General features: G+C 34.4%; 4 protein-coding genes across 9 annotated transcripts in view; all 4 read left to right on the forward strand.

Annotated features, from left to right (window-relative positions):
* The window catches only part of tbc1d10b (TBC1 domain family, member 10b), a 442,453-nt gene that overhangs the window by 313,610 nt on the left and 101,155 nt on the right, over positions 1 to 27,688 (forward strand). The gene's annotated exons all lie outside the window — the stretch shown is intronic.
* Positions 1,266 to 10,778, forward strand: rnf25 (ring finger protein 25). 4 transcript variants are annotated; one of them, XM_087241823.2, is made up of 11 exons: positions 1,291 to 1,681; positions 1,778 to 1,849; positions 1,968 to 2,064; positions 2,617 to 2,684; positions 2,789 to 2,858; positions 4,398 to 4,469; positions 4,571 to 4,717; positions 4,926 to 5,015; positions 5,317 to 5,454; positions 9,444 to 9,542; positions 9,884 to 10,778. In XM_087241823.2, exons 3-11 carry the CDS (start codon positions 2,047 to 2,049, stop codon positions 10,652 to 10,654), a joined length of 1,473 nt encoding a protein of 490 aa, XP_087097949.1. In that variant the 5' UTR covers positions 1,291 to 1,681; positions 1,778 to 1,849; positions 1,968 to 2,046; the 3' UTR covers positions 10,655 to 10,778.
* kat8 (K(lysine) acetyltransferase 8) lies at positions 11,926 to 19,284 on the forward strand. Of its 2 annotated transcripts, none has more exons than XR_015479353.1 (11): positions 11,926 to 12,300; positions 12,508 to 12,582; positions 12,666 to 12,844; positions 13,463 to 13,516; positions 14,128 to 14,292; positions 16,104 to 16,193; positions 16,344 to 16,484; positions 16,579 to 16,672; positions 16,765 to 18,215; positions 18,358 to 18,963; positions 19,051 to 19,283. XR_015479353.1 is itself a non-coding variant. In NM_212742.3 (11 exon segments), coding segments are annotated over 11 exon segments (1,464 nt in total). In that variant the 5' UTR covers positions 11,926 to 12,005; the 3' UTR covers positions 19,116 to 19,284.
* si:dkey-16l2.17 lies at positions 20,398 to 27,409 on the forward strand. Its single transcript, XM_087244749.1, has 6 exons — positions 20,398 to 20,882; positions 20,988 to 21,011; positions 22,210 to 22,375; positions 23,946 to 24,217; positions 25,749 to 25,915; positions 25,985 to 27,409. The coding sequence occupies exons 1-6, from the start codon at positions 20,843 to 20,845 to the stop codon at positions 26,231 to 26,233; spliced, it is 918 nt and encodes a 305-aa protein (XP_087100875.1). The 5' UTR covers positions 20,398 to 20,842; the 3' UTR covers positions 26,234 to 27,409.

Genomic DNA, 27,688 nt, shown 5'->3' on the forward strand with positions numbered 1-27,688 from the left:
AACTCATTCACTATAACTTTTGTCATAGAACCTACTGGATCCCACTCAAAAGACATCATATCAATGCCTCCTTTAGTCCTCTCTGTGATAAATGTCCTCACCAGGAACTTGGATCTTTTTTTTAATATGATGTGGGAATGTGGGAAAGCAACCATTTTGGAATGAAGTCTGTGTTGTCCTATCTAAAATTACTGAATATCCTGTACCAGTGAATCCTGTCATTCTATTACTGAGCGATGATTCTATGTTGAATCTCACCAAGCCACAAAAAGCTGTTTGGCTGGCTTAACTTCTAAAAAAAACTACTAGCCCAACATTGGCTGCCTCCACATAATTTGGACACGTGCAGGTGGTTGGTACAACTTCAGGACATTATAATGTAGGAATTATTCACAGCTCGAGTGAACTTGGTACAAACGAGTAAATTAACGATCTGGACTTCAGCAGCTGATAAAATCTTCATGTTTATTGCACAAAACAACCAGGATCCAACTGATACTGTACTTTGTTTTTGTTTTCTGTTAACTTCTATTCATTGGATACACCAGTTTAAAGAGAACATAGGGGATGGGTGGGGGTGGTTGAATCTATATATTTCATTATATATATATATATATATTTATATATATATATATATATATATATATATATATATATTTATATATATATATATATATATATATATATATATATATATATATATATATATATATATATATATATTTTTTTTTTTTTTTAGTCTGTATGTTTTGTTAAAAATAATAATAATAAAATTAAATAAAAGTATTCTAAATATTCAGGAAATGTTTTTGGTACAATCAAAATTGTGGTTATGATGACCTGGGGTGGACTTCACCAATAAGTGGGGTAAGCAGCCGCTTAAAAAGAAAAAAAAAATGAGAGAAAAAAATAACCACCCTTTCACCAGGCTGGCTACGGGCCTGTTATACTTGATATGATTTAATGTGGAATCATATTATCCCTCTTGAAAAAAAACCCTAACGTTTGGGGTGTGTTTAAATGCTGGGAAAAAAACTCATTTTGAGGAAACGGCCTTTAACAATGTAACAAATCTACTGATACAAATTGACTAAGTGCGACAAATGATACATTTAAATGCGTATTTGAGCGCTCAATATTTCAAAATGGACGTTTGCGCGGTTTTAACCTGCATTGTCTCTCTTTAATTATATAATTTGACCTCTGGATCAAGTTTGTTGAATGGTAAATCCATTAAGTTCCCATCTGTTTGCTCTGCGTCACGTGACCAGTGTCGTGACGTGGACCCGTGACGTCATCGGGCGACCATGGCTGCCGAGAGCGAGTGAGTATTGTGCTGCTGGTAAATACTGACAGAAAACGTGTATTTATTAATAATTCATATATACAACATTGGTTGTTGACATATAAACCGAACATATCTTACATGTAAGACTTAAATTAGTCGAACTGTACTGCGCACTTCTTAATAATATGCGATAGATGACTAAATAGTACATACCGTGTAAATAGTAACAGTAATACAGACCAAAAAGCACCAAAAACAGATCACCGACTGAAATAGTTTGGTCCGAGGGTATCATCCATGGTTAAGTTGCTCTTATTCAACCGGTAGTCATGGGCGTTGCATTATCAGTATCCAAGTAAACAACTGGCCAAGTGTGTTACTGCAGTCGCTGTGGTAAACGTGCTTTTGTTTCTGCTCATCTGATGTGTCATGCTATTGCCGTACTTGCAGTTGTACTAGAAATTCAGCTCACATTTGTTTACTCCACAGCGTCCTTTCTGAAATTGAAGTGCTGCAGTCTATCTACTTGGATGAACTCAACGTTACTCAGAACGATGAGGGGTAAATGTATTTGATTGCTATTTTAGTTATTTTAATAACAGCTTGAGGTAATAATTTAGTTAAGTGTCATCAGCTTATACAATAATCACTGTGTGGTTTACACATTTGTCTCTGTTAGGGGGTGGACTGTCAGTTTGGTGCTCCATCCCTCCACTGCAGAGGACTGTCTCTCTCAGTTTGTCCGACTGACACTCACAATGGATCTGGACTCTCAGGTTTGTTGGTTAAATTGCTAAAAAAATAAAAAAAAATAAAAAAAAGACAAATGAAATGTATATTATAAATAAATGCTTATTATGAGATTACAGTTATTTTTTATTGGGTTGCATGATTACATATTATATATGTACGTAATGCCATTATTCCCAATGGAAGTAAAGTAACATTTAAAATAATTTCTCTCATTCTTTTCTTTTCTCTCATTCTTGTATTCATTGCCTTTTATTTGTTTTAAGTTGTGTACAACTCATAAAAAGCACATACATTTTGCCGTATACTTTTTGCTTTATGAAACTCAAAATCTTTACATTTCAGTATTCTAAAACTGCTCAGAAAGCAGCTTCTAGTTCCAGAGTGGTGAATTATTGAGTTTTTGTACTTTTACAAATATATGCCACTTCTTTAGTGCTGTCTATTACTGATTGGATTTTGTTTTATTAGTAAATGAATTAGATTTTAATGGATCAAGGCTAGCATGTCTTGTATTAACATGTAATTTCTTTCATAGGAATTTTGTATTAATGTTGGCCTTTTTAATTTACTTCCAGTATCCATATTCATACCCTTACATTTCTATTCACAATCCACGTGGACTCTCGGATGATAAACTACTCAGGTGATTGATGATTATAATTAGAATCTGTTAATTTGTTCGACTTTAGAATCGTTTGTTTCACTTTTTTTCCAGTGTTTTCACAAGGTTATTTTTTTATTTTGTAGTTTGCAGAAGAGTTTGCAGATGGAGGCAGAGGAATGCGTGGGGACACCTGTACTGTACCAGCTCATAGAGGTTTTAAATCATTATTTAGTTAATAATATAATACAATTTTATGGATTCTTTTCACATTTTTCGGGCTTCTCAGTAGCGATAGTTGTCATAGTTGGTAAACTTAGAGCAGAGTGAATAGGAGTACAATATTTTTTTTCAAGTTTTTTGTAATTTGATGCAAAGATGATATAATACATATGTAAATACATATAAATGTTTATACATTTAAAAAAAAATCTAAATATTAAAAACATTATAAGGGTTTAAGATGCTTATGACCATTAAACACATGATAACAGTCTTGTGAAAAGGGTTAATTTCCTCCTAAAATTTTGGGATCACAAAGTCTGTATTTTTTTATGAATTAATACTTATTTAGCAAAAAGATTTCAAAAGATTTTCATTTCCAATAGATACTGTGTGTTCACTCGGATTGTGTAAATGCAGAACACAAATTCTGACTATAGGATAACATACTTGGCCATGCCACTACTTTCATTTTTCTTACTTTAAATACAGCTCATTTAAAATGTAAAAATAATCAAAAACTGCATGTTTTTACAAAATATAAAAGGGAAAATTCACCCTAAAATTAAAGTTCTGTCGTCATTTACTTGCCTTTTAAGTGTTTTAGAACCTGTTTGAGTTTCTTTTCTGTTGAACACAAAAAAGGTATTTTGAAGCATGTTGAAAACCAACAGCCATTGACATCCATAGTAAGAACAAAAATAGTAGTGAAGTTAATGGCTGCTGCTTTCCATCAGTCTTTAACATATTTTATTTTGTGTTCAACAGAGTGCAGAAACTGCAATAGGTAAAGTGGATGAGTAAATGATGGCACAGTTTTCAGTTTAGAGTGTATTGTCCTGCAACTGATATAAAGAAGAACCATTTTGGAGAACCAAACCAAACCAAACCAATAGTTTTAAAAGGATCATGTGAAACTGACATTGCATTGCAGAAATATTTTAAACTTCAATACTGTGTTGGAGAATTGAAGTTGTCTTCCAGCACTTATTTAACACGTTCTTCCATATATATATTTCAGGTTTTTTAGGCTATTCTGTTGTGTTTTTTAATGAGTGGCAGTCTTAATACTGGAAGTTGTGAGGAAGTACTTCTATATTATTTGTGTTGGCATCAAATTTGTTTGTTCCATATTGTTGTGTAAAATAATACATAATACTTCAGAAGAATTGTCAAAAACACCATTTTATTTTTGTGTCATTGTTACATTGTAACTATAAATGTAAGTACTAAGTAATAAGAATAAACTGCTGGCGCTTTAATGCTAATTATAATTTACTGTTATTACTACAGTAAGTTCACAGAACATGTGTAACAAGGACTCTATACAAAATAAGTGTTATATGAAATCATACTGGTCCCATACATTTAAATTGGACTGTGTATAAAATGCACGGCCTTGCTGAGCAGTGTATTAGAATTTTTTTCTGGAAACTTCTGTAGATGTGTATACAGGCCCCAAAGCCTTTCAATAGTAGTGTATATACTGATTGTGTTGTGTTTGTCTCAAAAATGTATCTTTCATCTTTATAGAGAGCCAAAGAAATCCTGACTGATAGCAATATTCCCCATGGAAACTGTGTCATCTGCCTTTATGACTTTAAGGTGTGGCATTTTATTTGTCCAAAAAAATATACACTCAAGGTGTTCTGTGGCCTGTGTAAAAATCTTTATTAATGATTTTTTTCTTGCTCTGTTCGTGTTAGGAGGGTGAAGTGTTCACAAAGACCAGCTGTTATCACTATTTCCATTCTCACTGTCTGGGGCGCTACATCACCCACTCTGAGATGGAGCTGAAGGACCGTGAGAGGGAGCTGGAGGAGGATAAAACCAGAGACAGGACAGAAGAAGAGGTGAGGAGCCTTATTTTGTGTTCTTTTATGCCCTCCATTCTATGTCAAATACTATGAATTTGCCTTTATAAAAACACATTGCTTTAAACAATTCTGTTATTACGTACTTATTATATTTTGGTGACACGAAATTAAATATTGCATATAAAGGTACTGAGATCATTTTTATTTTCTGATAACATTTGAATTATTATGATTTTTTTTACAGGAGTTAGCTGTTGTTTGCCCTGTCTGTCGAGAGTCTCTGACCTATGATTTGGATGCACTCCTTTCCTCGCCTGCTCCAGTTTTCTGTCAGGTAAGATGCACTATATAATTCTCAGTGGACACAGTGTTTGCAGTTGGGTCAAGCTAGACTGGCCTGGGCATGACGTTTTATCATTGTTAGAAATGTCAAGTGGACAAAGTCACTCTTGTGTTTCGTGCCAAGCAGTGGATTTTTTTTTTACAACAGTGTGCCATTGTCCCATGTGCTGCCTCTTGTTATCTGACTATGCCAGGATGTGTGGTTGGAAAGCTCTTCACCCTTATGCGTGCTCACTGGTCACATGCTCTGGATACACATGAACATTGTGTGTATTATTGCTTCACACTCACAGCAGGAGGATGCGGTCATCGGTGGGGAATTTAAGAAGAAATGGGAAGCCCTCCAGAAGATTCTAGAGCGACAGAAGGAAAAGGGTGGAGTTATTGACCCAGAAGCGGAGTCCAATCGATTCCTGATTCACATTAACGAGGTAAATCCTAGATGGAATAAAATGATCTTGCATGTTTTATGCAGTCTGTGGTCTGGCCAAATGCTCTTTGCAGAGGTATTGTATATTTATATTGTATACTTTAAAGGCGAAGTATGTAAGATTTCTTCATTTTAATATCAATTTAATTTAATATCAATTTTAATAGCATTTATAGGAAACAGGGAGACACTTAAATATATTGTGCACTTTATTTGACTGCTTAGAGCAGCATTAAAAATGTATTAAGTTTGATGAAATGGCTCTGCTTCACCACATGATCATGACTGCAAGAACAGGAGGCAGTGGACTGTGACATAATGAAAGCTCAGCTGTTTAGGGCTGTGTTTCGCTCATCTCTCATCAGCAATCAGCAACTTTCGGCCTTACTATACTTTATACTACCATGATAATAATAAGTTTTGAATACTTTAGCTCAGAGGTGCCCAAAGTTGGGCCGTGGTAACTTTTGGTTTGGCCCGCCTTCCTATAGGAAAAGAGAGGGAGAAAGATGGGGAATGCCTTTGACAGATCATCATTTTAAATTGAACGCAACGTTTTAAATAGGATTGTTTATGTCTTTACTATAATAAGTTCATTATAAAATGTTAAAAATGATACTGCATTTTTTAATTAATAAGTTTCAAGTTTTTTAATGATTTCTAAATATTAGCAAATAAATTAATGTAAATTAGGAAATTACCCATGGAAAATTATATGTAATACAGTTTAATATATTTAACTTCAGCCCTCAGTCAAGTTTTGTTTTTTACCTCTTATAAGAAAAAGTTTGGGCACTCCTAGCTTATCCATGAACATGATTTATGCAGGAGTCTGTATTAAACACAGTCGTGTGAACAAGTCAGGACTCCTTATTAAATTCCAATTTTTCCATGTCTAGACTTTAAAAATGATCTGATCTTTGGCAAGTCTTGTACTTTTGGAAATAAAACTCAGAAGAAGAACAAAATATAGCACGAAATGTGCAAGACAATATCAGTAAAGGGCTGTAACCGATAACCAGCAGGGGTGTGTGTTAATGCCTGTGTAAAAGCTAAAGCATTGACAAAATTGGCTCTTGTAACATGACAGGGATTTTATGAACACCAGCAAATCTACTACAGAACAGCTGGGAAAAAATGAAGGTGTTGCAATAGTCCAGTCAAAGTCCAGAGCAGAACTCCTCCAGAATGATCTGAGAGACTGATAATGTCCCACAGAAAATGGTTACTTTAAGTAATTACTGAAATAAGTGGATCTATGGGTGTCTGAATCGTATGGTGACTTAGCATTGTCACCCATGGCCTTTCTGTCTTTATTTAAACAAACAAAAAAAAAAAGATTTCATGTGATGTTCATGATGTTGTTCATCTGGGGCCGGTTGCACCAGCAGTGCATAAGTTAAAACATAGCGTAGTTGTGACTTAAAGGGATACTAAGTTACAACTTACACATTACTAAACATTTTTGTGATGCACCCAGGCCCGGATTGGCTAATCGGGAGGACCGGGAGAATTCCCGGTGGGCCGGTCCATTTTTTGGCCGCGAGGGCCGGTGTCCCTAGTTCCAGAATCTGTTGCTCTCAGCAGTCACACTTTTTAAAAATAATTTATTTATTTACTTGACCACAGCCTTCTTTATTCATTATTTTACCGCAGCTCTGCTCTTTTTATCTATTTTCTCGTAGCCTTGTGCTGATGATATAACTAGATAAGTCACCAATCAAAGAACAGCTGTTCTGGTACAGTGGGTAGTACGTTAGATTATGACGCGGCCATCCTGGGTTCGGTCCTTGTCTGAGTAACTTTTTTTTTTTTTTTTATTGTTAAGACATAATACTGTAAGGGTTGTTGGACATTTGAAGTTCTAAAAAAGCTGTTTTCTCAAAAAAAGACGTGATAGTGTAATTAGAAACTGAATTGGAAATAACCTTATTTTAATATAGTCAGTGGTGAACTAAGGTGGGCCGGTCTGAGGCTTGAAACTCCAGGGCTGAAAAAGAGTCCCACTCCGGCTCTGGATGCACCCCTGAACTGTTAATTGTAACGCTACGCTCCAACCAAACATTTACGGCAGCCTCCCTCCATATAACGGTAGCAAGGAGACGACTGTGAGATTAGTTTACATAGAGGAGCTCGCGATCATAATGAAGAATGATCTTCCAATATTCACTGCCTTAATTTCCTCCCAAATCTCGCATTTTATTTTGGTTTATGAAAGAAGTTTAATTTTCTTTCAAGGAGTGTTTTGTGTTTTTTGTATCCATCAATTAATATGAATATTTCTTCATGGCTGAATTTTTCTTCCTGTTCTTTCCTCTTTCATGTGTGAAGTGTAAAATAATTCAAGTTTAATGTTTTGATTACTTCATGTTCATTGAATTTTGCTGCTTTCACGGCTCACAATGCAGGTGTTATATAAGTTATATAAAGGTGCATTAGTTGCAGAATTTTAAAGAAGTTTAATCATTTAAATGCTTTTTATTGAATATTACGTTATTCAGTGACTACACATGACTTTACAGAGAGGTTTTGACCTACTAACTACAGTTTGCCTTAAGAGCATGTGGTACAACTGAATTAAGAATAAAATTTTGTTACAAACAAGCTAGTAGTTACTAAGCCCCTAGTGTGGACTTTACATACCTACAATCAGCTGGTGCAACCCTACCCTGATGTTTTATCAAATATTGAGACTTTTAAGGACCATATAGTTTCTGGTATTAAGTCCTGATAAGGGAAACCATGAAATTCAATAGGGTCTCCTAACTTTATTTTTGTTTGAATGGATTTAATAGGCACAATATTAGTGAAATATTAATATTAGTTTTATTCTATAAAAGTCTGATAACATTTTCTCCAATATTTAATATAAATATTGACATTTTTAAAGTTGAAATTATTAGCCCCCCTTTGCATTATTATTATTTTTTTATATTTCCCAAATTATGTTTAACAGCACAAGGAAATTTTTAAAGTATGTCTCATAATATTTTTCCTTCTGAAGAAAGTCTTATTTGTTTTTTTTCTGGCTAGAATAAAAGCAGTATTTAATTTTTGATAAAACATTTTAAGGTGAATTATTATTATATAGTCTACAGAACAAACCATCGATATTCAATAACTTGCCTAATTACCCTAACCTGCCTAGTTAACCTAATTAACCTAGTTAAGCCTTTAAAAGTCACCTTAAGCTGTATAAAAGTGACTTGAAAAATATCTAGTAAAATATTATTTACTGTTACTAATAATTCTGACTTCTACTGTATATATAATGACAATATGTAAAAATAACAAATGTATTAGTTTTTGATTGAAAATCAGTTTCATTTTTTTCCATATGTAAATTTTAAAATATTGATATGTATACTAAGAATGAATGTAAACATGTCTAAATAAACAGGTCCCCTTTTTGTTTTTTTATGCAAAAACATGACCATATGAAATGGTTTTATTATTGGAAATGTGGGCTCAATTGTAAAATACATCACAACATATCGCTCAAACATAACTTACAAATTGTAAGTCCTGAGAAAATTAGAATAAACGTTTTCAAATAAATATATCAGGGTGTCCGGGGGGGTTGTAAAAAGTTTTAAAAGTCGGTAAATCAATTACGAGAAAATTAAGGCCCTTAAAATGTATTAAAAAGTCTTAGTTGCTTTTTTATGAGGTCTTAAATTATGTTCAAGCGTTGTCAAAAGTGTTTGAATCCAAAATGCATAAATATATTTATTTTCCTCATAATATTGACAACAGCATGCTCGATCCACGCAATTAATTTGGGCCAGGGCGGCCAAGCTCCTTCATCCGAGTGATGTCACGTAATTTCCGCCTAACGCAGGAAGGTGATGTGACGATCTCCACATGTAGCAAAATCATAGAGCGATATAATGGGAAATCTGAAAATGTGAGTTCCTGGTTGAAGAAAGAGGAGTTTAAACAGTGGATGAAGCCTGTCGTTGAAAATAACCTCTCCATTTATTCTTTAAGCCAGGGGTCACCAATCTCGGTCCTGGAGGGCCGGTGTCCCTGCAGGGTTTAGTTCCAACTTGCCTCAACGCACCTGCCTGGATGTTTCAAGTATACCAAGTTAGACCTTGATTAGCTTGTTCAGGTGTGTTTGATTAGGGTTGGAACAAAAATCTGCAGGACACCGGCCCTCCAGGAATAAGTTTGGTGACCCCTGCTTTAAGCTTTGTTGTTTCCGAGCTTATCTGAGTTCTGTTGCATGCTTGTGCTCCATTGATTTATTTAACTACAACTATTTATGAAGTTAAAGGTTTGATACTGATTAAAGCTTAAAGTGGTGATGAGGTCTTAAAATATTCTGAGAATGTCTTTAAAAGTTGTAAAAAGTTTCTCAATATCAGTGTGCAATTAAATGATTGAATAAATAAATAAATGAACAAGGGATTTTCTTCTCTCTCCAGGCTCCTGTTAATCTATCCGACACACCTGGTATGACAGATTCTTCTGGTGCCGAATCTACTCAGTCACTCCCTTCCTCATCCCCAGATTCCACTAGCACAATCCAAACCTCTCAAAATCAGCACACTGCAGGCCAACCACAAAGAAAACACACAGGCGACTTTAAGAGAGGCCGCAGAGGAAGAGGAGCCGGGAGAGGCGGACCAGCACGTCACATGGTGCCTGCACCTGGGGAGGAGCGACTGGGCAAACACATACAATCATCTGATAAGATTAATTCTGCAAACTCAGGCCCGACAAACACCACATCACAGGTAGAAAGCACAGCACAAAGACAGGCATGTGAACTTAGTGAAAATACAGCACAGCTCAGGCAGCCTTTGACCAATGAAGAAAACAAACCTGTGTCTCAGGACATGCTGACTTCAGAACCCAAAGATGGACAAGAAGTAAGCCAGCAAAAGGAGTGTATTTCTAAAGAAGTGACTCAGACAATTTTACAGGAAGGACATCCAGAGAGAGAACATGTGGGTAGAGGAGACAAACGGGGTAGTCGCGGCTCCGCACGACATCATGGACACTGGCAGGACAGGAACTATAAGGGACCTGGTCACTGGGATAATTCTGGGAGCGCCGGGCACCGAGGAGGAGCATATAGAACCAGAGAAGGAGGAGCTGGGCGGGGTCACAGAGGGGGTGGGGCGTATCGGGGTGGTGGCAGAGGCATGCATCAGAGAGTGGAGAAAGAGTTTAGGAAAGAGGGAGTGCTCTGACAGTGGGAGAGGGGAGGTGCAGGCAGAGAAACAAGAATACCTCCCAGTTTCACCCGCTGTACCATCATCATCACCATCATCATGTCAGTGTCTGTAATAAAATTCACCCCATGCAGTACACTGACCCATGCTTTCCGTTTCTGCTTTTGGTTGTGTCATTGATAGCCGATGTTGCAATTAGGAAGGAGTTTAACCACTGAGGAACATCAGAGATTTCATTTGCAGAAGCAGACAACATTTAACATTTCTTTAATATTTGTAATTAAAATAGTATTATTGAGCATTTATAGGTTATTTTGTTGTTGTTTTTTTATCAGAATGATCAGAATACCAAAAGTTTTTATTTATTGGGAATGAAAAACACAAAATATCAATTTCCTAATTTAAAATTGGTATTGTGTTGTCTACAAATGAATATAAACATGTCTGAAGACATTTTACAGTTCACAGAAAGAAATCACATTATGATCAAACATTACATTGTAAATACTGAAAAAAAAAGAGTTTTTAAATGGTCTGAAGTAGGTATTTCTGTTTGTGTAAACTTTTGAGGAAAATCAGTACCGTTTACTCTGTGACAGCATCAAGTGAACTATCACTAAAATATGAGATAGATAATCTTTGAATTAATTAGGATAGGTATATCCATGGGCCGAAGTTAAATATATCAAACTGTATAACAATATTGCTGTTGTGATTTCCTCATTTACTACAAAATGAATAGAAAACATTACTTAAATCATATGAACTAATGCATTATATATACACTTTAATATTTTATAACGAACCTATTATAATGAAAACATAAAAATTCCATTTAAGTTTAATGCTGAATACATGAGTCAAGCTGCACATGTCTTTACCTTAATTTGCTTACTGAGGACTTCTGAACTGTCTATCCACTGAGCAACAGGATGTTCATTTATTTATTTATTTTAATTGGATTCATTAACTACAGTTAATTGAAATATTGAATTTCATTTTGTAGCTCAGAAATAAAAACTAACAACTGGAAATGGTAAGTTAAATTAGAAATGACAATGTGTAATAAAAGGATTTAACCCTCCCCCAAATTCGCCCTCTCTTCTCAGATAGGATGGAGGGCCAAATCAAATGTTACCATGGGACAACTTAGTTTGGGCATCTCTGATCAAGGGTTACAACTGCAGTTAGAGCTGTATTGAAAAAAACAGCGCTTCATGTACACATAGGGGGCATACTATGTACACAAACCACACCACGTCCAAAATCGCACTGCGCTTGCGCGAGTTAACGCGGTGCGCAATGTGTTTTCAAATGGACAAAGATGTCTGGCGCAGCTATGTCAATGTCCAACAGTCGACACCCGAACATGAACAATTCATATGAGAACTGCGGTTCAGAAGAGCGAATGGATGTTGAAATAGACTCTGGTCACGCTGGAACGGACCGAGGAAGATTGGAAACGGGAACTCGAGCAACATGTTCATCAAATGGCAGCGGCGGGGAAGAGGATGAGATGGAGGCCGCGGATCGAGAACGAGAAGCCACGGGCTCGAGTACTCCGCGCTCCGCTGACGGAGTGTCGCTTGGCGGCGGCAGAGAGCAGGAGGTGTCGGTAGAGATTGGGGAGACTTATCTGTGTCAGCGCACGGACAAAACATGGCGTAAGCTCATTACGGGAAAAGCTTATTAAAAATTAAATTCAGAAACACTTATGTTGCCACTTTTAAAAACATTTATATAATACTAACAGTGTGTTGTTATAAAAACTGTTGAGTGAGAATTGCATAATGTAAACAATAGCTTATGCAACACCATATAATGTAATCACTTTTCCCTTTTTGTTAAGTTGTGTTTTTCTTTTTCTCCAGATTCAGCAGAGGTTATTCAGTCCAGACTGAATGAGCAGGAGGGCAGAGAAGAGTTTTATGTCCACTATGTTGGATGTGAGTGTTGCATCACTAGTCTTTACAGGTTTGTGTAGTTCTTGCAGATTTACTGAGTACATGCGTTGTTTTGTCAATTACAGTCAATAGACGTTTAGATGAGTGGGTTGGAAAGGCTCGTTTGGCGTTGACAAAGACTGTGAAAGATGCTGTGAGGAAGAGTGTGGAGGAAGGGGGTGGAGGAGAACTTGTGGACCAGCCAGAGAGGAAGATAACACGAAATCAGAAGAGGAAACATGATGAGATCAACCACGTTCAGAAGGTAACTTTAGTTTTCACACTGCAAATATAAATAATGCAATTATTAGGTATAGTTCACCCAAAAATGACATTTTACTCACTAGTTACTCACCCTTAAATTGTTCCACACAATTATGAGTTTCTTTTTTCTGCTGAACAATAAAGAAGATATTTTGACATGAGATGTAAACCTCTGACCGTTGACTTCTATAGTTGCAAGTTTGATACTACGGAGGTCAGTGGTTAGAGGTTTACACCTTTCTTTAAAAAGAACCTCCTAAAGGTTTGATACAAGCGAAAGGATGAGTAAATAATTACTGAATTTTTAGTTTTGCGTGAACTACCATTTTAACTTGTTCTGTAATGCATTATATTACTGATACATATTGTCTTATTTTTTCATTTATATACATGAAGTATTTTAAAACTCTAAACAAACACCTTCAGATTTGTAATTAATTTGTAAATATCACATTTTACTCATTTTTAGTATTTGTTTTTATTTTTATTTCACTTGTTTCTTTTATTCTTGTTTATGTAAAGCACTTTGAATTGGCACTGTGTATGAAATGTGCTATATAAATAAACTTGCCATGCCTTGCCAAATAATGTGTAATAAAACTTAATTTTCTTTTTTCAGACTTATGCAGAGATGGACCCCACTACAGCAGCCTTGGAGAAAGAGCATGAGGCGGTAAGAGGAGCAATGTTTGCATGCTTATTGTTGAAAAAAAAAATGCATCTCAATGATTAGGTTAGGTTACTTTATGTATACACGAAGGTAGATTTGGTTTGCAGTCAAGAATTTTCATTTCATAACAGTGCCACACTAAAAAACAACACCAAGTCGACATAGAGACATAAACATACAAAACACTCTCCAAAAAAAATTTTTAAGCAATTATTAATAACTCATCACTTCAAGTGCCCACCCCCCAAACAATTATTTAAAACAATTTATTAAATGTATGATATACAAGTCACAGAAATGCCTCGGCTTTAGTCTATGCTTTGTTTATGTCTAATAGCTGCAGGTATGAAACTATTCTTGTATCTTTAAGTTCTACAGCTTGATACTAAAAACCTGCGACCAGAAGGAAAGAGTTGAAACTCTGAGTGTAGGGGATGAAAAGTGTCACCTAAAATTGAATTTAGAATGCTATTTAACTGCCTGGTGTACACAGCCTCCAGATTGGCTAGTGACACCCCAGTCAGCTTATTGGATCATTTAACTATCGGATTTAGTGTGTTTTTATTTACAGATTGTAATGTGTCAAAATGTTGATTTTATTTCATCATTTTCAGATCACAAAAGTAAAATATGTGGACAAAATCCAAATTGGGAACTTTGAGATTGATGCGTGGTACTTTTCTCCATTCCCGGAGGACTATGGAAAACAGCCCAAGCTTTGGATCTGTGAATACTGCCTGAAGTATATGAAGTATGAGAAGACCTTCAGATACCATCTGGTTAGTCCATACCACAGTTGTTGTTGATCCTTTGTAACTTCTATTATTGAACCATAGGGGGTGCTCTATGTCTGAATTTATATAGAGTGTTGCAGGCTTGCTTAATGATTTTTTTTTTTTAAACCTGGAAGTTATTACATTATTTGGTCTAATCTGAAGGTTATCATGACTCTGTTTGCAATGACAACAATTCTTTATGATTCTTTAACAAATATTTATGATGCACACGTATTTGGTGGGTGTAGCTACAACCACAAAAAGAAGAAAGATGTTTGGATTTTTGTAGACAACAAGTTGTTTGACCAGGAAAAGTTTGATCATTACATGTTTATCAAAACAACTTTTGAGGGCTGTGTGTGCAGTTAAAATCGAAGCAGCAGAATAAACACAGCTAAAAGGAACTTTATACTTAGTAACACGACTTCAGTGTTACAATCCCCAAAAAAATGACTGATTTCTATTAAATGTTAAATGTTTTTTTTATTTTTTTTTATTTAGATTTGTGTTTAAAATATGTTGGAAATTTTAATGTTCATATAAAGGTAACCTTCATGTTTACTGCATCCTCTTGATTTCCATATAAGCTTTCCAACAGACATTATTTAAAGGGCACTTACGATCAAAATCATCTTTTGTAAGCTGTTTGGGCAGAACTTTGAGTCCCACTGCAGCCTGCGTAGGAGTGCGGTTTCCCCCCTATTAATGTCAAAGCTGCATATTAACATGTCTCCGTAGTAGAACATATAATTATATTAACAAGACAGGATGTGGGCAAAGCGACTTCGATTAAAAGATCTGTTGAGATCTCTGTGATCATCAATCATCATCAAATGAAGATGAAGAATGAGTTTTACTAGTTTAAAACGTTTTAAAACAATGCATGTTGAAATTAATTACAGTGATAATTACAATCTTTATCACCACAGCTGCATGTCACAGCAATTATAAAAGAAGATGCTTCAATCCTGGTTTGTGGATGTTAAATTAGGTTTATCTTGTACCTTAACATAACGGATATCCATAAAGCATTGGATATTAACGTGTGTCCTGTCACATTTGCGGTGCCAATTAAACGCGCACTGTGTGTGTGTATGTGTGAACTTTGTTTTTTTTTTTTTTTTTTTGACTCATCGTTGCTGAAAGGCTTGAATTAACTCCACAACATAATTATAACCATGAACATAAGTATTGGTAAAGTTCTTACTGTAGTTAGTTACTGTAGTGTTTATAAACGTTACGTGAGATCTGCTACCTTCATGTCTGTCACTGTGCTGTTTTTCTGATGCAGCCGAGGTGGAGATTAAGGCACATTGACAGGCACGTGGGAAAGGTGGGTGGGGAGAACTAGCATTGAAGGCACAGACAACAAAAACAGCTACATTGTGTTCAAAGCAGAAAATCTCATGTTCTAAAAAAGTATACTATAATAAATAATCTAATGGGTGTTTTAAACTGAAATTTTAGACACATTCTGGAGACACAAAAGACTCCTCTTAAATCTTGAAAAGGGGGTAAAATAGATGCCTTTTAAGGCATTTAAGCACATTTTGTTTGTTTTATGTCAGGCTTTTTTTTTATTAAATCTAAATTCAGGTTTTTATCTGGCTTGAGGACTGTAGCTCTTAATTTTAAGTGTATCTTTTTCTTAGATCAGTGTTTTGTCTTTATTGATCATAAATCATTTGTGTTGTGTTTCTGTGATTTTTGTCTTAGAGTACATCTGATTTAACAAAGTAAGTTAAACATTCTTGTTAAATGTATCTTGTCTTTTGTTTTCCTTTGTCTTTGTTCTTCGATGGCTCCTGTTTCAGTCACAGTGTCAGTGGCGCCAGCCTCCAGGCAAAGAGATTTATCGCAAAAATAATATCTCTGTATATGAGGTTGATGGGAAGGACCATAAGGTGAGCCAAATTATGCAAGCTGTTAACCTTTATTACAACAGAAAAATCAGTTCATGACCTCAAAACCTAAAAAGTTTGAATTAAAGGGAAAATTTAACGTGATCTATTTCCACCCATATTCAAGTGTAATTATTGTCTTTCTCTGTGTAGATCTACTGTCAGAATCTGTGCCTCCTGGCGAAGCTGTTTCTGGATCACAAAACACTTTACTTTGATGTTGAACCATTCATCTTCTACATCCTCACTGAAGTCAACAAACAGGGAGCGCATATTGTGGGTTACTTCTCCAAGGTAAACTCTATCTTTTGTTTGTTTTTGACGTTGTATATTGTATTACTGTAGTGTGCCTAAATGAATAAGCTTTTATGATGTTTTCCCTGAACAGGAAAAAGAGTCTCCTGATGGGAACAATGTTGCTTGTATTCTCACCCTTCCTCCATATCAACGACGAGGATATGGAAAATTTCTAATTGCATTCAGTGAGTCTTAACACAGATTCACCAACTGTCTACATCTGATATAAGACCCTTTCTGGATAGATAACCTTTTCTTGTGTCATGATTTTTCTCAGGTTATGAGTTATCTAAGCTGGAAAGCACAGTGGGCTCTCCAGAGAAGCCTCTGTCAGACTTGGGAAAGTTGAGTTATAGGAGTTACTGGTCATGGGTACTACTAGAGATTTTGCGGGACTTCAGAGGGACGCTTTCCATCAAAGACCTCAGGTACACACCCAGTCTGAATTTACAAGCACAAGGTCACATGTGCTCAAGTATAATCGAATACCTCATAGGTCTCAAACTCAATTCCTGGAGGGCTGCAGATTTGCTCCAACCCTGGTCAAATACAGCTGATTCAACTAATGAACGTGTTCATGACTCTTTTGAACACCTTCATTATTTGGATCGGCTGTTTGATAGGATTGGAGCAAAATTGTGCAGAGCACCGGCCCTCCAGGAATAGGGTATATGCGGAGCTAGTGTTTCTTTCCATATTAATAAACTTTCCGTGAACGGTTAATGTGACTTTTTTTCCATTTTATACGGTTCCTTTACAGTATTGAAGTTGTAATGTAATTACAATACAATCAGTTAAATAGACTTTGACATTCATTTAGTTGCTCAGGCGTAAAACAAGACAAAAAGGTGTTTACTCACACGTGCCCATCCCATCAGAATCGACAAGCTAGCACAGAAGCTCCATTGAATATACTGGGGTAAAATAAATGTTCATATTTTAAAGACATGGTGGGGAAATATGTAATTTAATGCAGTGCTTCTTGTACAATCTGAGCCTCACTTTATATCAGATATCGCTCAGCTAGTGGAGATCGCTGATTTAAAAACAGAAACAGAGCTTAAACTGGCCGATTATGTAATGGCATACAGTTCACCGGAAGCGTTTAACCCAGGTTACTGACCAATTAAATGTCCTTTAGCATACTTCCACATATACACTATTAAGTTTGAGACCTATGAGGTATACCTAAACAGTCAGGGCCTATAACTAATATTTCTGCCAGGGGCTCATCAGGAGTGAAATCAAACTGGACAATAAAGGGTCATGAATCTCTCAACTAATAATTTTACATCTATCAAGACATCTGTTAGCTTTAATTGTAGAAAAAAACACGGTAATTTTGAGCTTTATCTCTTTAATTTCATCTTTTGGTCTTAATATTTACATCAAGTCAACATCACTGGTGGTGATGTAGCATAGGGCTATGAGTGATTTGATGTGTTGTCTAATATTTATTTATGACAATTTTATTTAATTTTATTTATTTTTTTAATTTAATTTAATGTTTCCATCCAAAGATGCGAATTAACTTTAAGTGCAAAACTGGAATATCACATTAAAGACGTGCGAATAAAGCAGCGTTTCCATCCAACAAATCAAAGAGAACAAAATCGTCGCTCCCTGATAAACCGGCACCAAGTATCAACAGTAAAGAGAAACTGCATGAATCTTTTCTTTATTTAACCCTTTAACTCAGGGGTCACCAAACTTGTTCCTGGAGGGCCGGTGTCCTACAGATTTTAGCTCCAACTGTTATCAAACACACCTGAGCAAGCTAATTAAGGTCTTATTAAGTATACTTGAAACATCCAGGCAGGTGTGTTGAAGCAAGTTGGAGCTAAACCCTGCAGGGACACCGGCCCTCCAGGACCGAGATTGGTGACCCCTGCTTTAACTACTTCACCAAGAAAAATAGCATTTCTTCTCCTAATGTCGCTAGTTAACTCACTCAGAAAAATCTAAAATATCTAAAATATAAATCCATCAACTCAATCTTTTATGTGCATTTTTAAAATGTGCATGAAAACAATTGGATGTAAATGTAGTTATTGACAGACGCTACTTTCAAACGCTTTACTGTCTGAAGATCAAGTGCATTAAAAAAAAAAAAGACGTACACTTTACCTGAAAGAGGGGGTTTCATGACTCTTTAATATATTTTCTACACTCCTTGTATTATATACATGCTTACACAGTTTTTACGTACATTTGGTGAGTGTTTATTTTAGACAATCATTATGCAATTGTTTAAAAAAAGTTGCTAATTTACTACCAAGGTTTTGTTAATGATTGCCAACTCATGCATAATGCGCCCACAGTCAGATGACGAGCATCACTCAGAGTGACATCATCAGCACACTACAGTCTCTGAACATGGTCAAGTACTGGAAAGGTCAGCATGTCATCTGTGTCACTCCCAAACTCGTAGAGGAACATCTGAAAAGTGCCCAGTATAAGAAACCTCCAATAACAGGTAACATCTGAAAAACAAATGCTAAACTGGGCAGCCTTCTTCTTTTTTCTCCAAAGTTTAATCGTTTAACTTTCTGTGCTTCTACAGTGGACACACATTGTTTGAAATGGGCACCTCCAAAACACAAGCAGGCCAAGTTCTCCAAAAAATGAGGAGTATGAACGGTAAAGAGGAGAGTACGACTGCCACTTCACCCCTGATGTTTTTCACACCTAAATGTCATGTAGAAATACTTTCTCCAAGAGGAAAATGTCTACGATTGTACATTCGCATTGTATTGAGTCTGTTATTTTTTATAAATAAATGAATAGTAATATTCACATCATTGTTCATCATCTTTGTTTTATCATTGTGGTACTTTAGTTTATCTTTGTTTTGTAAAGGCCATTTCACACTGCACAGACCAATGGCAACAAACAAGTCTGTCAGATTTTGCTGGATCAGACTGTAATTATTTTCATTTGGTCAGCTGTTGGTCAGTTTATTTTCACCAATGGTGGAATGTCTGAGCAGTGTGATTATGATTTTCCAACAAACTGACGTAAAACTTTACATAAAATTACTATTTAGCCATAGGAAGTATTCATTAATTACTGTGTTTATTGTGTGTGGCGATTGTGAACTATTTTTTCAGCGACATTCTACATCCAATGGGCCACTTGTTTGTTGGTATTGGCATTTGTCTGAGCAGTTTAAATTGGCCTCAGGGTAGTTTAATATTTAGACCAAACCTTCCATCGTGTCCATGTGACAATGTTAAAAAGAAAAAGTTGCAAGTCAAGAAACATTTTGCTGAATTATTCATTAGGCAGTACAGGATTACCTATTGCACATGCAGCACCTGTCTGGCTTTTAGCTGAAAGCTGATCCCTATATACACTAGTGAGAATATATACATAAGATTAAGAGGGTCAAATGGAAAAAGAATGGCCCTTCAGCTTAAGCAACAATAACTTGGTAACTAATACTGTGGAACTGAGAAGAACTAAGAGGAGTTTTAAGTATTTTAGAGCAATAGTTTTAATGCAAATATGACATTTAAAACATAGGTGCTTTAATAAAACAATGGTGAAAATGTTTGCTAGAAGTAAAATATAATTTTGTTTACTTTGTAAAACCCAATCCATTTGTGTTGAATCAGAGAGTCATATAACATGTTTATAACTTTTTAAACAGATTTATGGATTATTTAGTAATTAGTGTGTGGAGCTCAGTACTTATTAATTGTGTAAAATATTAATATCACTTAAAATCGAATATTGTTTGTGTTAATCCTACAAATAACCCGAGTCTAATTGATAAGACGTGCAGCCGGAGTTTAGCTCTCCCCAGGTTTAGAATCTTTGTCTGGAGAACAACGGGCTCCTTATTTAGGAGGAGGAGATTGGGAGCGCGCGTCGTGATTGGACACTGGGAACAGGTACAGGTACCCTCATACATTCTCTGCTTAATGAACATTTCTGTGCTTTAGCTCGGTGGTCAGTTCCTCTATTTTAACTATATCGCATTTCTTAATCAAAACCGATTAAAATGCAAACTTGTAGAGAAAAGAAGATGTAGCTTTTTAAAGAAGCATCACAAATCTGTTATCTTGGCGCAATCGGTCTTCGGAGGTTTGGGTTCAAATGGTTTTCTTGTGCTTAAAAGTAAACGGAGCTCGCTGACATTTTTATTGTTCGAGTAGACCACGCGTGACCCGGAATATACTTCTTGAATTATTGGATTTTTTTTGACATTACAAGTCTTTTTTTTTTCGTTTTATACCGAGTTGTTGGCCACAGAGTCGATCGTTTTTTGGTTGAACTACCAAGAACAATTAAAAGCTTCTTCTTTTAAACGTGAAGGGGATTATTAACCGATATTCAGCCGACTGAACACAATGACTGATTCTTGCCTACAGCTCTTCTTGATGGCAACAGGTAGCTCAATTGTATGATTGATGATTTATATACAATTATAACTGTTTGATTCGTCACATTGTTAAAATTCCTAATTTGATTTTCCTCTTGTCTTAAAATCTACAGGATTGTCAACGTGTCTGGCACAAGGTAATTAATTTAATCTTATGGGTCAGTGACTGATTTGCGATGTTCTTTTAATCTTTCGACTAAAATGTTTAAGAATGAACTTAAGATCATTATTTCATTGAAATACTGCAACTATAAATATATAGCTTTATATATTTAAAGATAAACTGTTGACTATATTCTTTTTCTATGTTTTACTGCACCTATTATTCATTATTTACTGTCATTTTGTTTGTCACTTGACCACAAAATTGTTCTTGCATGACTTCTTTTCCACAGTTTATGATATTTCAAAACTAGTTCATCCACTGGTTTTTAAAATTTAAATAATGATTATTTATAAATATAAATACAAGTAAATAACACATTTACATTTGGCATATTTAAAATGATTTACATACACATTACATCAAATGTTTTATCAATATTTATAATTTTTTTCTGTGACCTGCACATCACAGTAAAAAAGGGCATTAAAATTTGTTATATTAATACTAATGCATAGGGTTTAGGTAGAACATGGGTAGTTTATTAAAACATGACTAGTAATATTTGTAATATAGCCTCTCAAGTCTATAGAAAAAATAAATTAATTTTGAAAAAAAAAAAAATATATATATATATATATATATATATATATATATATATATATATATATATATATATATATATATATATATATGTGTGTGTGTGTGTGTGTTTGTGTGTGTGTGTGTTGCTAATTAATAAAAATTATTTATTGTACATTAAATATTTATTAATAAAAACATTTTAAAAATGTAATATAACATTTGTTTTATCTATCTATCTATCTATCTATCTATCTATCTATCTATCTATCTATCTATCTATCTATCTATCTATCTATCTATCTATCTATGACTGTAAATCTTCTGACACCCTGCTTGCAGCTTTACAGTACATTTAAATAAAATATAAATTCATAAATGTAAAGGATGTAAAATGAGTGTTCATCAATTATATTTGAATATCAGTGAAAAGGAGAATGATGAACCTTATAAATATCCTCCTCTTTTGTAACCTTACCCACAACACTTTCCCGTACGCCTCATTTTTCCTTCTCCTGTTTGTGTAGCCTCTTATTAGTACAGTGAGAAGATGTAATAATACTCCAGGGAAGTTATAGGGTAGGTGTGATCATGTAAGAAAATCCCTACAGTTTATTTGCACTAAATCTCCTCTGACCTGCTGATGTAAGTGTGCGGCAGGCCTCCGCTAGGGAAACGCATTGTTGGAGGAGTTGAAGCATCACCAGGATCGTGGCCTTGGCAAGTGGATATTCAGATGGGATCCAATGGACATGTTTGTGGTGGATCTATCATTGCTAAAAATTGGGTCCTATCTGCTGCGCACTGCTTTCCTAAGTAAGTTTCATCTAGTGGTGAAGTCACTTTTTTTATTAAAATATTTTTTGTTTAAGGAAACTTATAAATTTTACTTCACTACATTTTAAATCAAACTTTTTAAAAATTGTTCTCTCACAAATCTCACTTGTACTCAGAATTAGTTTTGATTTGGTCAGAAGTCAAATGATCTGGGAAAAGTGAGTCTTCCTGATGTTGAGGACCAGATACGAGTTTTTTAATACTTGGAGAAAATCCTCCAACATGTTCTCTTTGTAAACACACTTTAACCATGAAGCATGTTTTACTAGATTTAGCTTTAGTTGGCTTTAATTCTGTGAGGAATCTGTTTTATTAAGGTAATTGTTTTAAAGAGATTTTTTACACTTGTAAAACCAAATTTATTCAAAAAAAAAGTTTGTGTTGGAACAACATTAAGGAATAAAGTTACCAAATTAGTTTTTACCAATTTAAGTGTGTTGAACATAAAACAATTAAGCTTTCCTCCAAACAAACTTAAGAATTGTGTTGTTTAAGCTCAATTTTAATAAGTACAGCAAATGTAATTATTTAAGTGTACATTATATAACTGTAGTACATAAAACATAGCCCTAGAGCCTGGCATGGCGTTAAACGTAAACAAGCAAACTTCCTGATCCTGTAGTACAGGTGTATAGAGCTGCAAAGCATTGTTCTTAAAATCTTTCTGTTAAAAGTTTTATTTTCATATATTTATATTAGTCAGCAGACATTTAGTGTTTCCTCCTTTTTGATATGTACTTGTCTAAAGATTTGTATTTTGACCTGGATTATCTTTAGCCTACTTATTAGTAGTATTGTTATCATTGTTGATTCACAACATCGCGTTCTCTCAACGCAAATCGATTGAGTTAACTTCATTGTTTTTACAAATGTAAGTGTATAACCAATAAAGCAATGAAGCTGTCCCAAAAAACCCTGGAGAATTGTGTTGATTCAGCTCGTTTTAAATAAGTAGTTTGAACAAGTGTCAGAAATCATTATTTGAGTGTATATTAAATAACTACAGAACACGTGTTCTTACTATAAACAAAGCTTTAGAAGCTAGTGTGTCGTTAAACACAAACAAACAAACAAACATCCCGAAGCTGTAGCACAAAATAACTTAGTATAGATTTACAAAGCATTTTTCTTAAATTGTTTAAAATATATCCTTTTTTATATTGCATGTTTATGTTTGTGTGCACACATTCAGTGTTTATTACATTTTAATATGTGCTTGTCTATAGATTTGTATTTCAACCTGGATTATCCTTTATAAACTACTTATCAGTAGTGTTGTTATCAGTTTATGGCAAGTATGGGATAAAAACTTACAATTTCTTTGTAAAATAAATAAACATTAATAAGTATGTTCACTTTTAATACATAGAAGTACATAAAGGCGTACGTTTTTGCTTTGGCTTTTAGTGCTTAATACTTTTACTAGAGTGATAATCTGTTCTTTTAATCAAGTGCTGGATTTGTGCTTCTTGTCCACTGTTATTACCATATTATTAATGCTTGTGTAGACTATATGCACACGTTAATGCTCTCTGTCTCCTATTCTCAGCCCCTCAGAGGTGTCTGCGTACACTCTGTACATGGGACGTCATCTGCTCAATGGCTATAACCAGTTTGAGAAGGTCAGTTACGTGCAGCGAGTGGTCATTCCTGAAGGATACACAGATCCTCAGGGTGGCAGAGATGTAGCGTTGGTGCAACTGCGCGCTCCGGTCTCCTGGACAGACAGGATTCAGCCTGTGTGTCTGCCGTTTGCTGACTTCCAGTTCAACAGTGGGACCTTGTGCTACGTGACAGGCTGGGGACACAAACAGGAGGGTGGTGAGTGTATTGAGAAAGAGACTAACGAAAATGACTGGCTTTCTTACGAGTGTTGGCTGTATTTATTACTATTTTGTTTGTGTATAATATCATTTGTAAGTCACCCTAAAAGCTTCTGCTGGGAAGTGAATCAAAAATTATTAATAATCAAATGACAATATTTAATAGCAGTGAGTAGTCAATGAGAGGGAATAAAATAAAAGTTGAATTGCAAGAGGGAAGTGGATGGCATATTTACTCAAGGTTTTATATACAATATATATATATATATATATATATATATATATATATATATATATATATATATATATATATATATATATATATATACACATTTGTTTGTTTTTAAGAGTGACAACTTGTCACACTACTTTCAATATTCGGTCTGACAGTATGACTTCAAACAACATTAGCTCTATTTTATTGACTATGAACAACGTATTTTGATAGTCATTGGCTGTTATTATGATTTCCCTATTTAGAATTGTCAAAAAATGCTTTAATGAAACCATATTATTAAAGAGAAAGTCTGAATAAAACAATATAGTTACCGTGTCACAACCTGTCAGTTTAAAAAAATGTACGAAAGTGCGAACACAAAACAAACTTTAACTTAATTAAAAATAAGTAGTAGGATTAAAATCTAACTTTTATATTTGCAGTGGTAGTTGGATTTAGTATAATTCACCATAAATTACACTATGAAAAGCAAAATTAAAGCACTAAAATAATAGCAATATTTAATTAAAAAAATCTAATGATCCTAATCTAAGTAGTTAATAACTATTTTTATGTTATGTTTATTATAAATAAAATTTTTGTAATGCTGATTCAAATGATTTTCTATTCTTCATTATTTATATAGGAGTGTTAAGATTGAAGGTGTGAATTTATCAACCGTTGTGTAAATTTTTACTTTCTTTTTACTTAAGAAAATAAATCAAATCCTAAAGGTATTAATTGCCAAGTTAAGTTTTAAAACATGAATTTGAACTTTTCTTATGGTCAAATGTTTGCCACAAAAAAACGATAAAAAATCAAAAATCAAAATATAAAGATATTTAAAACTGTATACAGTATTGCTCATAGTTCAAACAACTACATCTGCTTATTTATTTTATTAACATTATTACTTTTTTAAGTGTATAAGAGTGTAAAACGCATAAATATAAATATTTGCAGAGATCAGAAGAAAAAGTGACAAAGTAATACACACTAAATACTAAAAATATGATAAAGATTATTTTCCTCAAAATTACATCTTTTTGTTGATCTAAAAGTGTAAAAAAAAAATTAAGGGTTAAGTTTCTATGCTGTTCATAATTGCTAAATAAAACTATTTTGTAAAGTGAGAAACAAAGTTTTCTTTTGTCTTTTATTATGCATTTTCAGTTTACAAATTCAAACAAACAATCTCCTGAAGAAAGTTTATCACAGTTATTATTCTTTCATGTTATGTTACTGTTTTGTACGTGGGCTAATAACATATTGGGTAATCTGTGTCTCTATTCACACATTGTCTTTTCTTCAGTTTCCCTCACTGGAGCAGCAGCTCTACGGGAAGTCGAAGTGCCCATTATTGACCAATCGTCCTGCCAATTTATGTATCAGATTTTGTCGTCTGATTCATCAACGGTTGACATCCTATCAGACATGATCTGTGCTGGATATAAAGAGGGAGGCAAGGATTCCTGTCAGGTATGTGGCTAATCTAGCATTTCACACTGACTGTCTTACCATGTGAAAAACATCATGTCTGTCTTTCAGGGGGACTCCGGAGGGCCTCTGGTTTGTCCTGTTGGCAATGGGACATGGATTCAAGCAGGAGTTGTGAGTTTTGGACTTGGTTGTGCTCAGAAAAACCGACCAGGTATCTATTCCCGAGTGTCAAGCTTTGAAAAGCTCATCCGCACCACAGTTCCAGAAGCTTACTTTTTGGGCCATGCTTGTAGAAGCGAAAGTCAAACGCCTCTGGTTACAGTCCTGTCTTTAGCATTAGTGCTCATTTGGAGATAGTGGATTAGTTAAGCAGATGGAATTTACAAGTGACACAATCAAACTTTTTTTAAATGCCACTGGTTTTGTCCATGGTGCATTCATTATTATTTTTTATTTTCTGTTTGAATGAAGTCAGTGCAAAGCTTCAGATAATCTTGCACATTATTTTTAATTATGGTGTGATTTGCAATATGTTCTTATGAGGTGATCTAGTCTAGGCATGGGACGATAATCGTTTTCAAGGTATACTGCGGTTTGGAACAGTCAAGGTTTTAAAACCGCCAAAAATTTTTGCAGTACCGTTCCTAAGTTATGTGTAAGTTTTTTTCACATATTTGCTAATTTATTTATTTTTTTCTTTTAACAACAGTATCTCCGGCAGAAAATAAATCTAAAGATGCCATTTTAAATTGTAAATTTAAATTGTTTTTGAAAATAAAGAAGACAGCAGAAGTCAATGATTAATTTTAATGATTTATTCTGACATGTTTACTGCTACTGCTACTGCTAAAATATATTAAAAGTTTCTCAAAATAAAATATATTGTGTTCAAAGGGGAAACAAGTTTTATTTATTTTTTTACCCAGACATTTAAAAAGAATATATTTTAGAGTAGTATTCACAATACCGTGACACCGTAATATTTTTATTCAAGGTGATTATATCGTCAGAATCTTCTAACGGCCCATGTCTAATCTAGTCATCTTATCATGGCTAAGCACAATCTAGTCCTTGCATTGTTATTGTGTTTGAGTTATTATTACTTAATGTAATTGCAATAATGTCATCAAAACCTCAGAACACTTTATGATGCCAACATCCTACTTCATAGGATAAATTCAGTATGGTTTTTTATTTCTGATTTTGTTTGATTGTAATGTAATTGATTGACTGAATGAGGCATATTATTGCACACACTCCACTGCTTGCTTTCACTCATGCATTCAATATCAGTGTTGTAACATCTTAGATGATTGTAGAATTTATATTAGATTAGTATGCCATTTGTTTTCTCTGCATGTTTTAATGAAGATGGATTTGATTTATCAGTTCTTTTGTAAGTCAAAATGCATGTATTTAAATGTGGTTATAAATGCATTCAATCTCAGTGTTGTAAGCTCTTTTATAGAATTTTATAGAATATAGAAGCTCTTTTGTAGAATTTGTATTAAATTAAAATGACATTTCAGTTTATTTGTTTACACTTGTTTTTTTTTTTTATAAAGATGATTTTGGTTCGATCATTTCTTTAAACTTTATTTCTTTTCTACATATTTCAATTATGTCTTTAAATAGGTGAGTTAGCCGAATCTATAGTAAACATGTTTGATTACCATTTGCTTTTGAAATACAAAAATAAAAAAGAAGAACAAATCTTAAATAAAGAGTCTGGGTTTGGGAATGCCAAACAGTACATTGCAATATTGGTTAAATTCAGAGAGAGAGAAAGACTAAATAAGTAATAATGTTTCC

The sequence above is a fragment of the Danio rerio genome, chromosome 3 (assembly GCF_052040795.2).
Source record: "Danio rerio strain M-AB ecotype USA chromosome 3, GRCz13ab, whole genome shotgun sequence".
Taxonomy (NCBI): domain Eukaryota; kingdom Metazoa; phylum Chordata; class Actinopteri; order Cypriniformes; family Danionidae; genus Danio; species Danio rerio.

Bases quoted from the DNA above. Each gene is read 5' to 3' on its own strand.
- rnf25 (XM_087241822.2), top strand. The intron at 4,470-4,570 runs GTGTGGCATTTT...TGTTCGTGTTAG, and splicing joins TCTGCCTTTATGACTTTAAG to GAGGGTGAAGTGTTCACAAA. The intron at 9,543-9,883 runs GTTAGACCTTGA...TTCTCTCTCCAG, and splicing joins GGATGTTTCAAGTATACCAA to GCTCCTGTTAATCTATCCGA.
- si:dkey-16l2.17 (XM_087244749.1), top strand. From the start codon at position 20,843: ATGACTGATTCTTGCCTACAGCTCTTCTTGATGGCAACAG. The intron at 21,012-22,209 runs GTAATTAATTTA...TGCTGATGTAAG, and splicing joins GTCAACGTGTCTGGCACAAG to TGTGCGGCAGGCCTCCGCTA. The intron at 22,376-23,945 runs GTAAGTTTCATC...TCCTATTCTCAG, and splicing joins GCTGCGCACTGCTTTCCTAA to CCCCTCAGAGGTGTCTGCGT.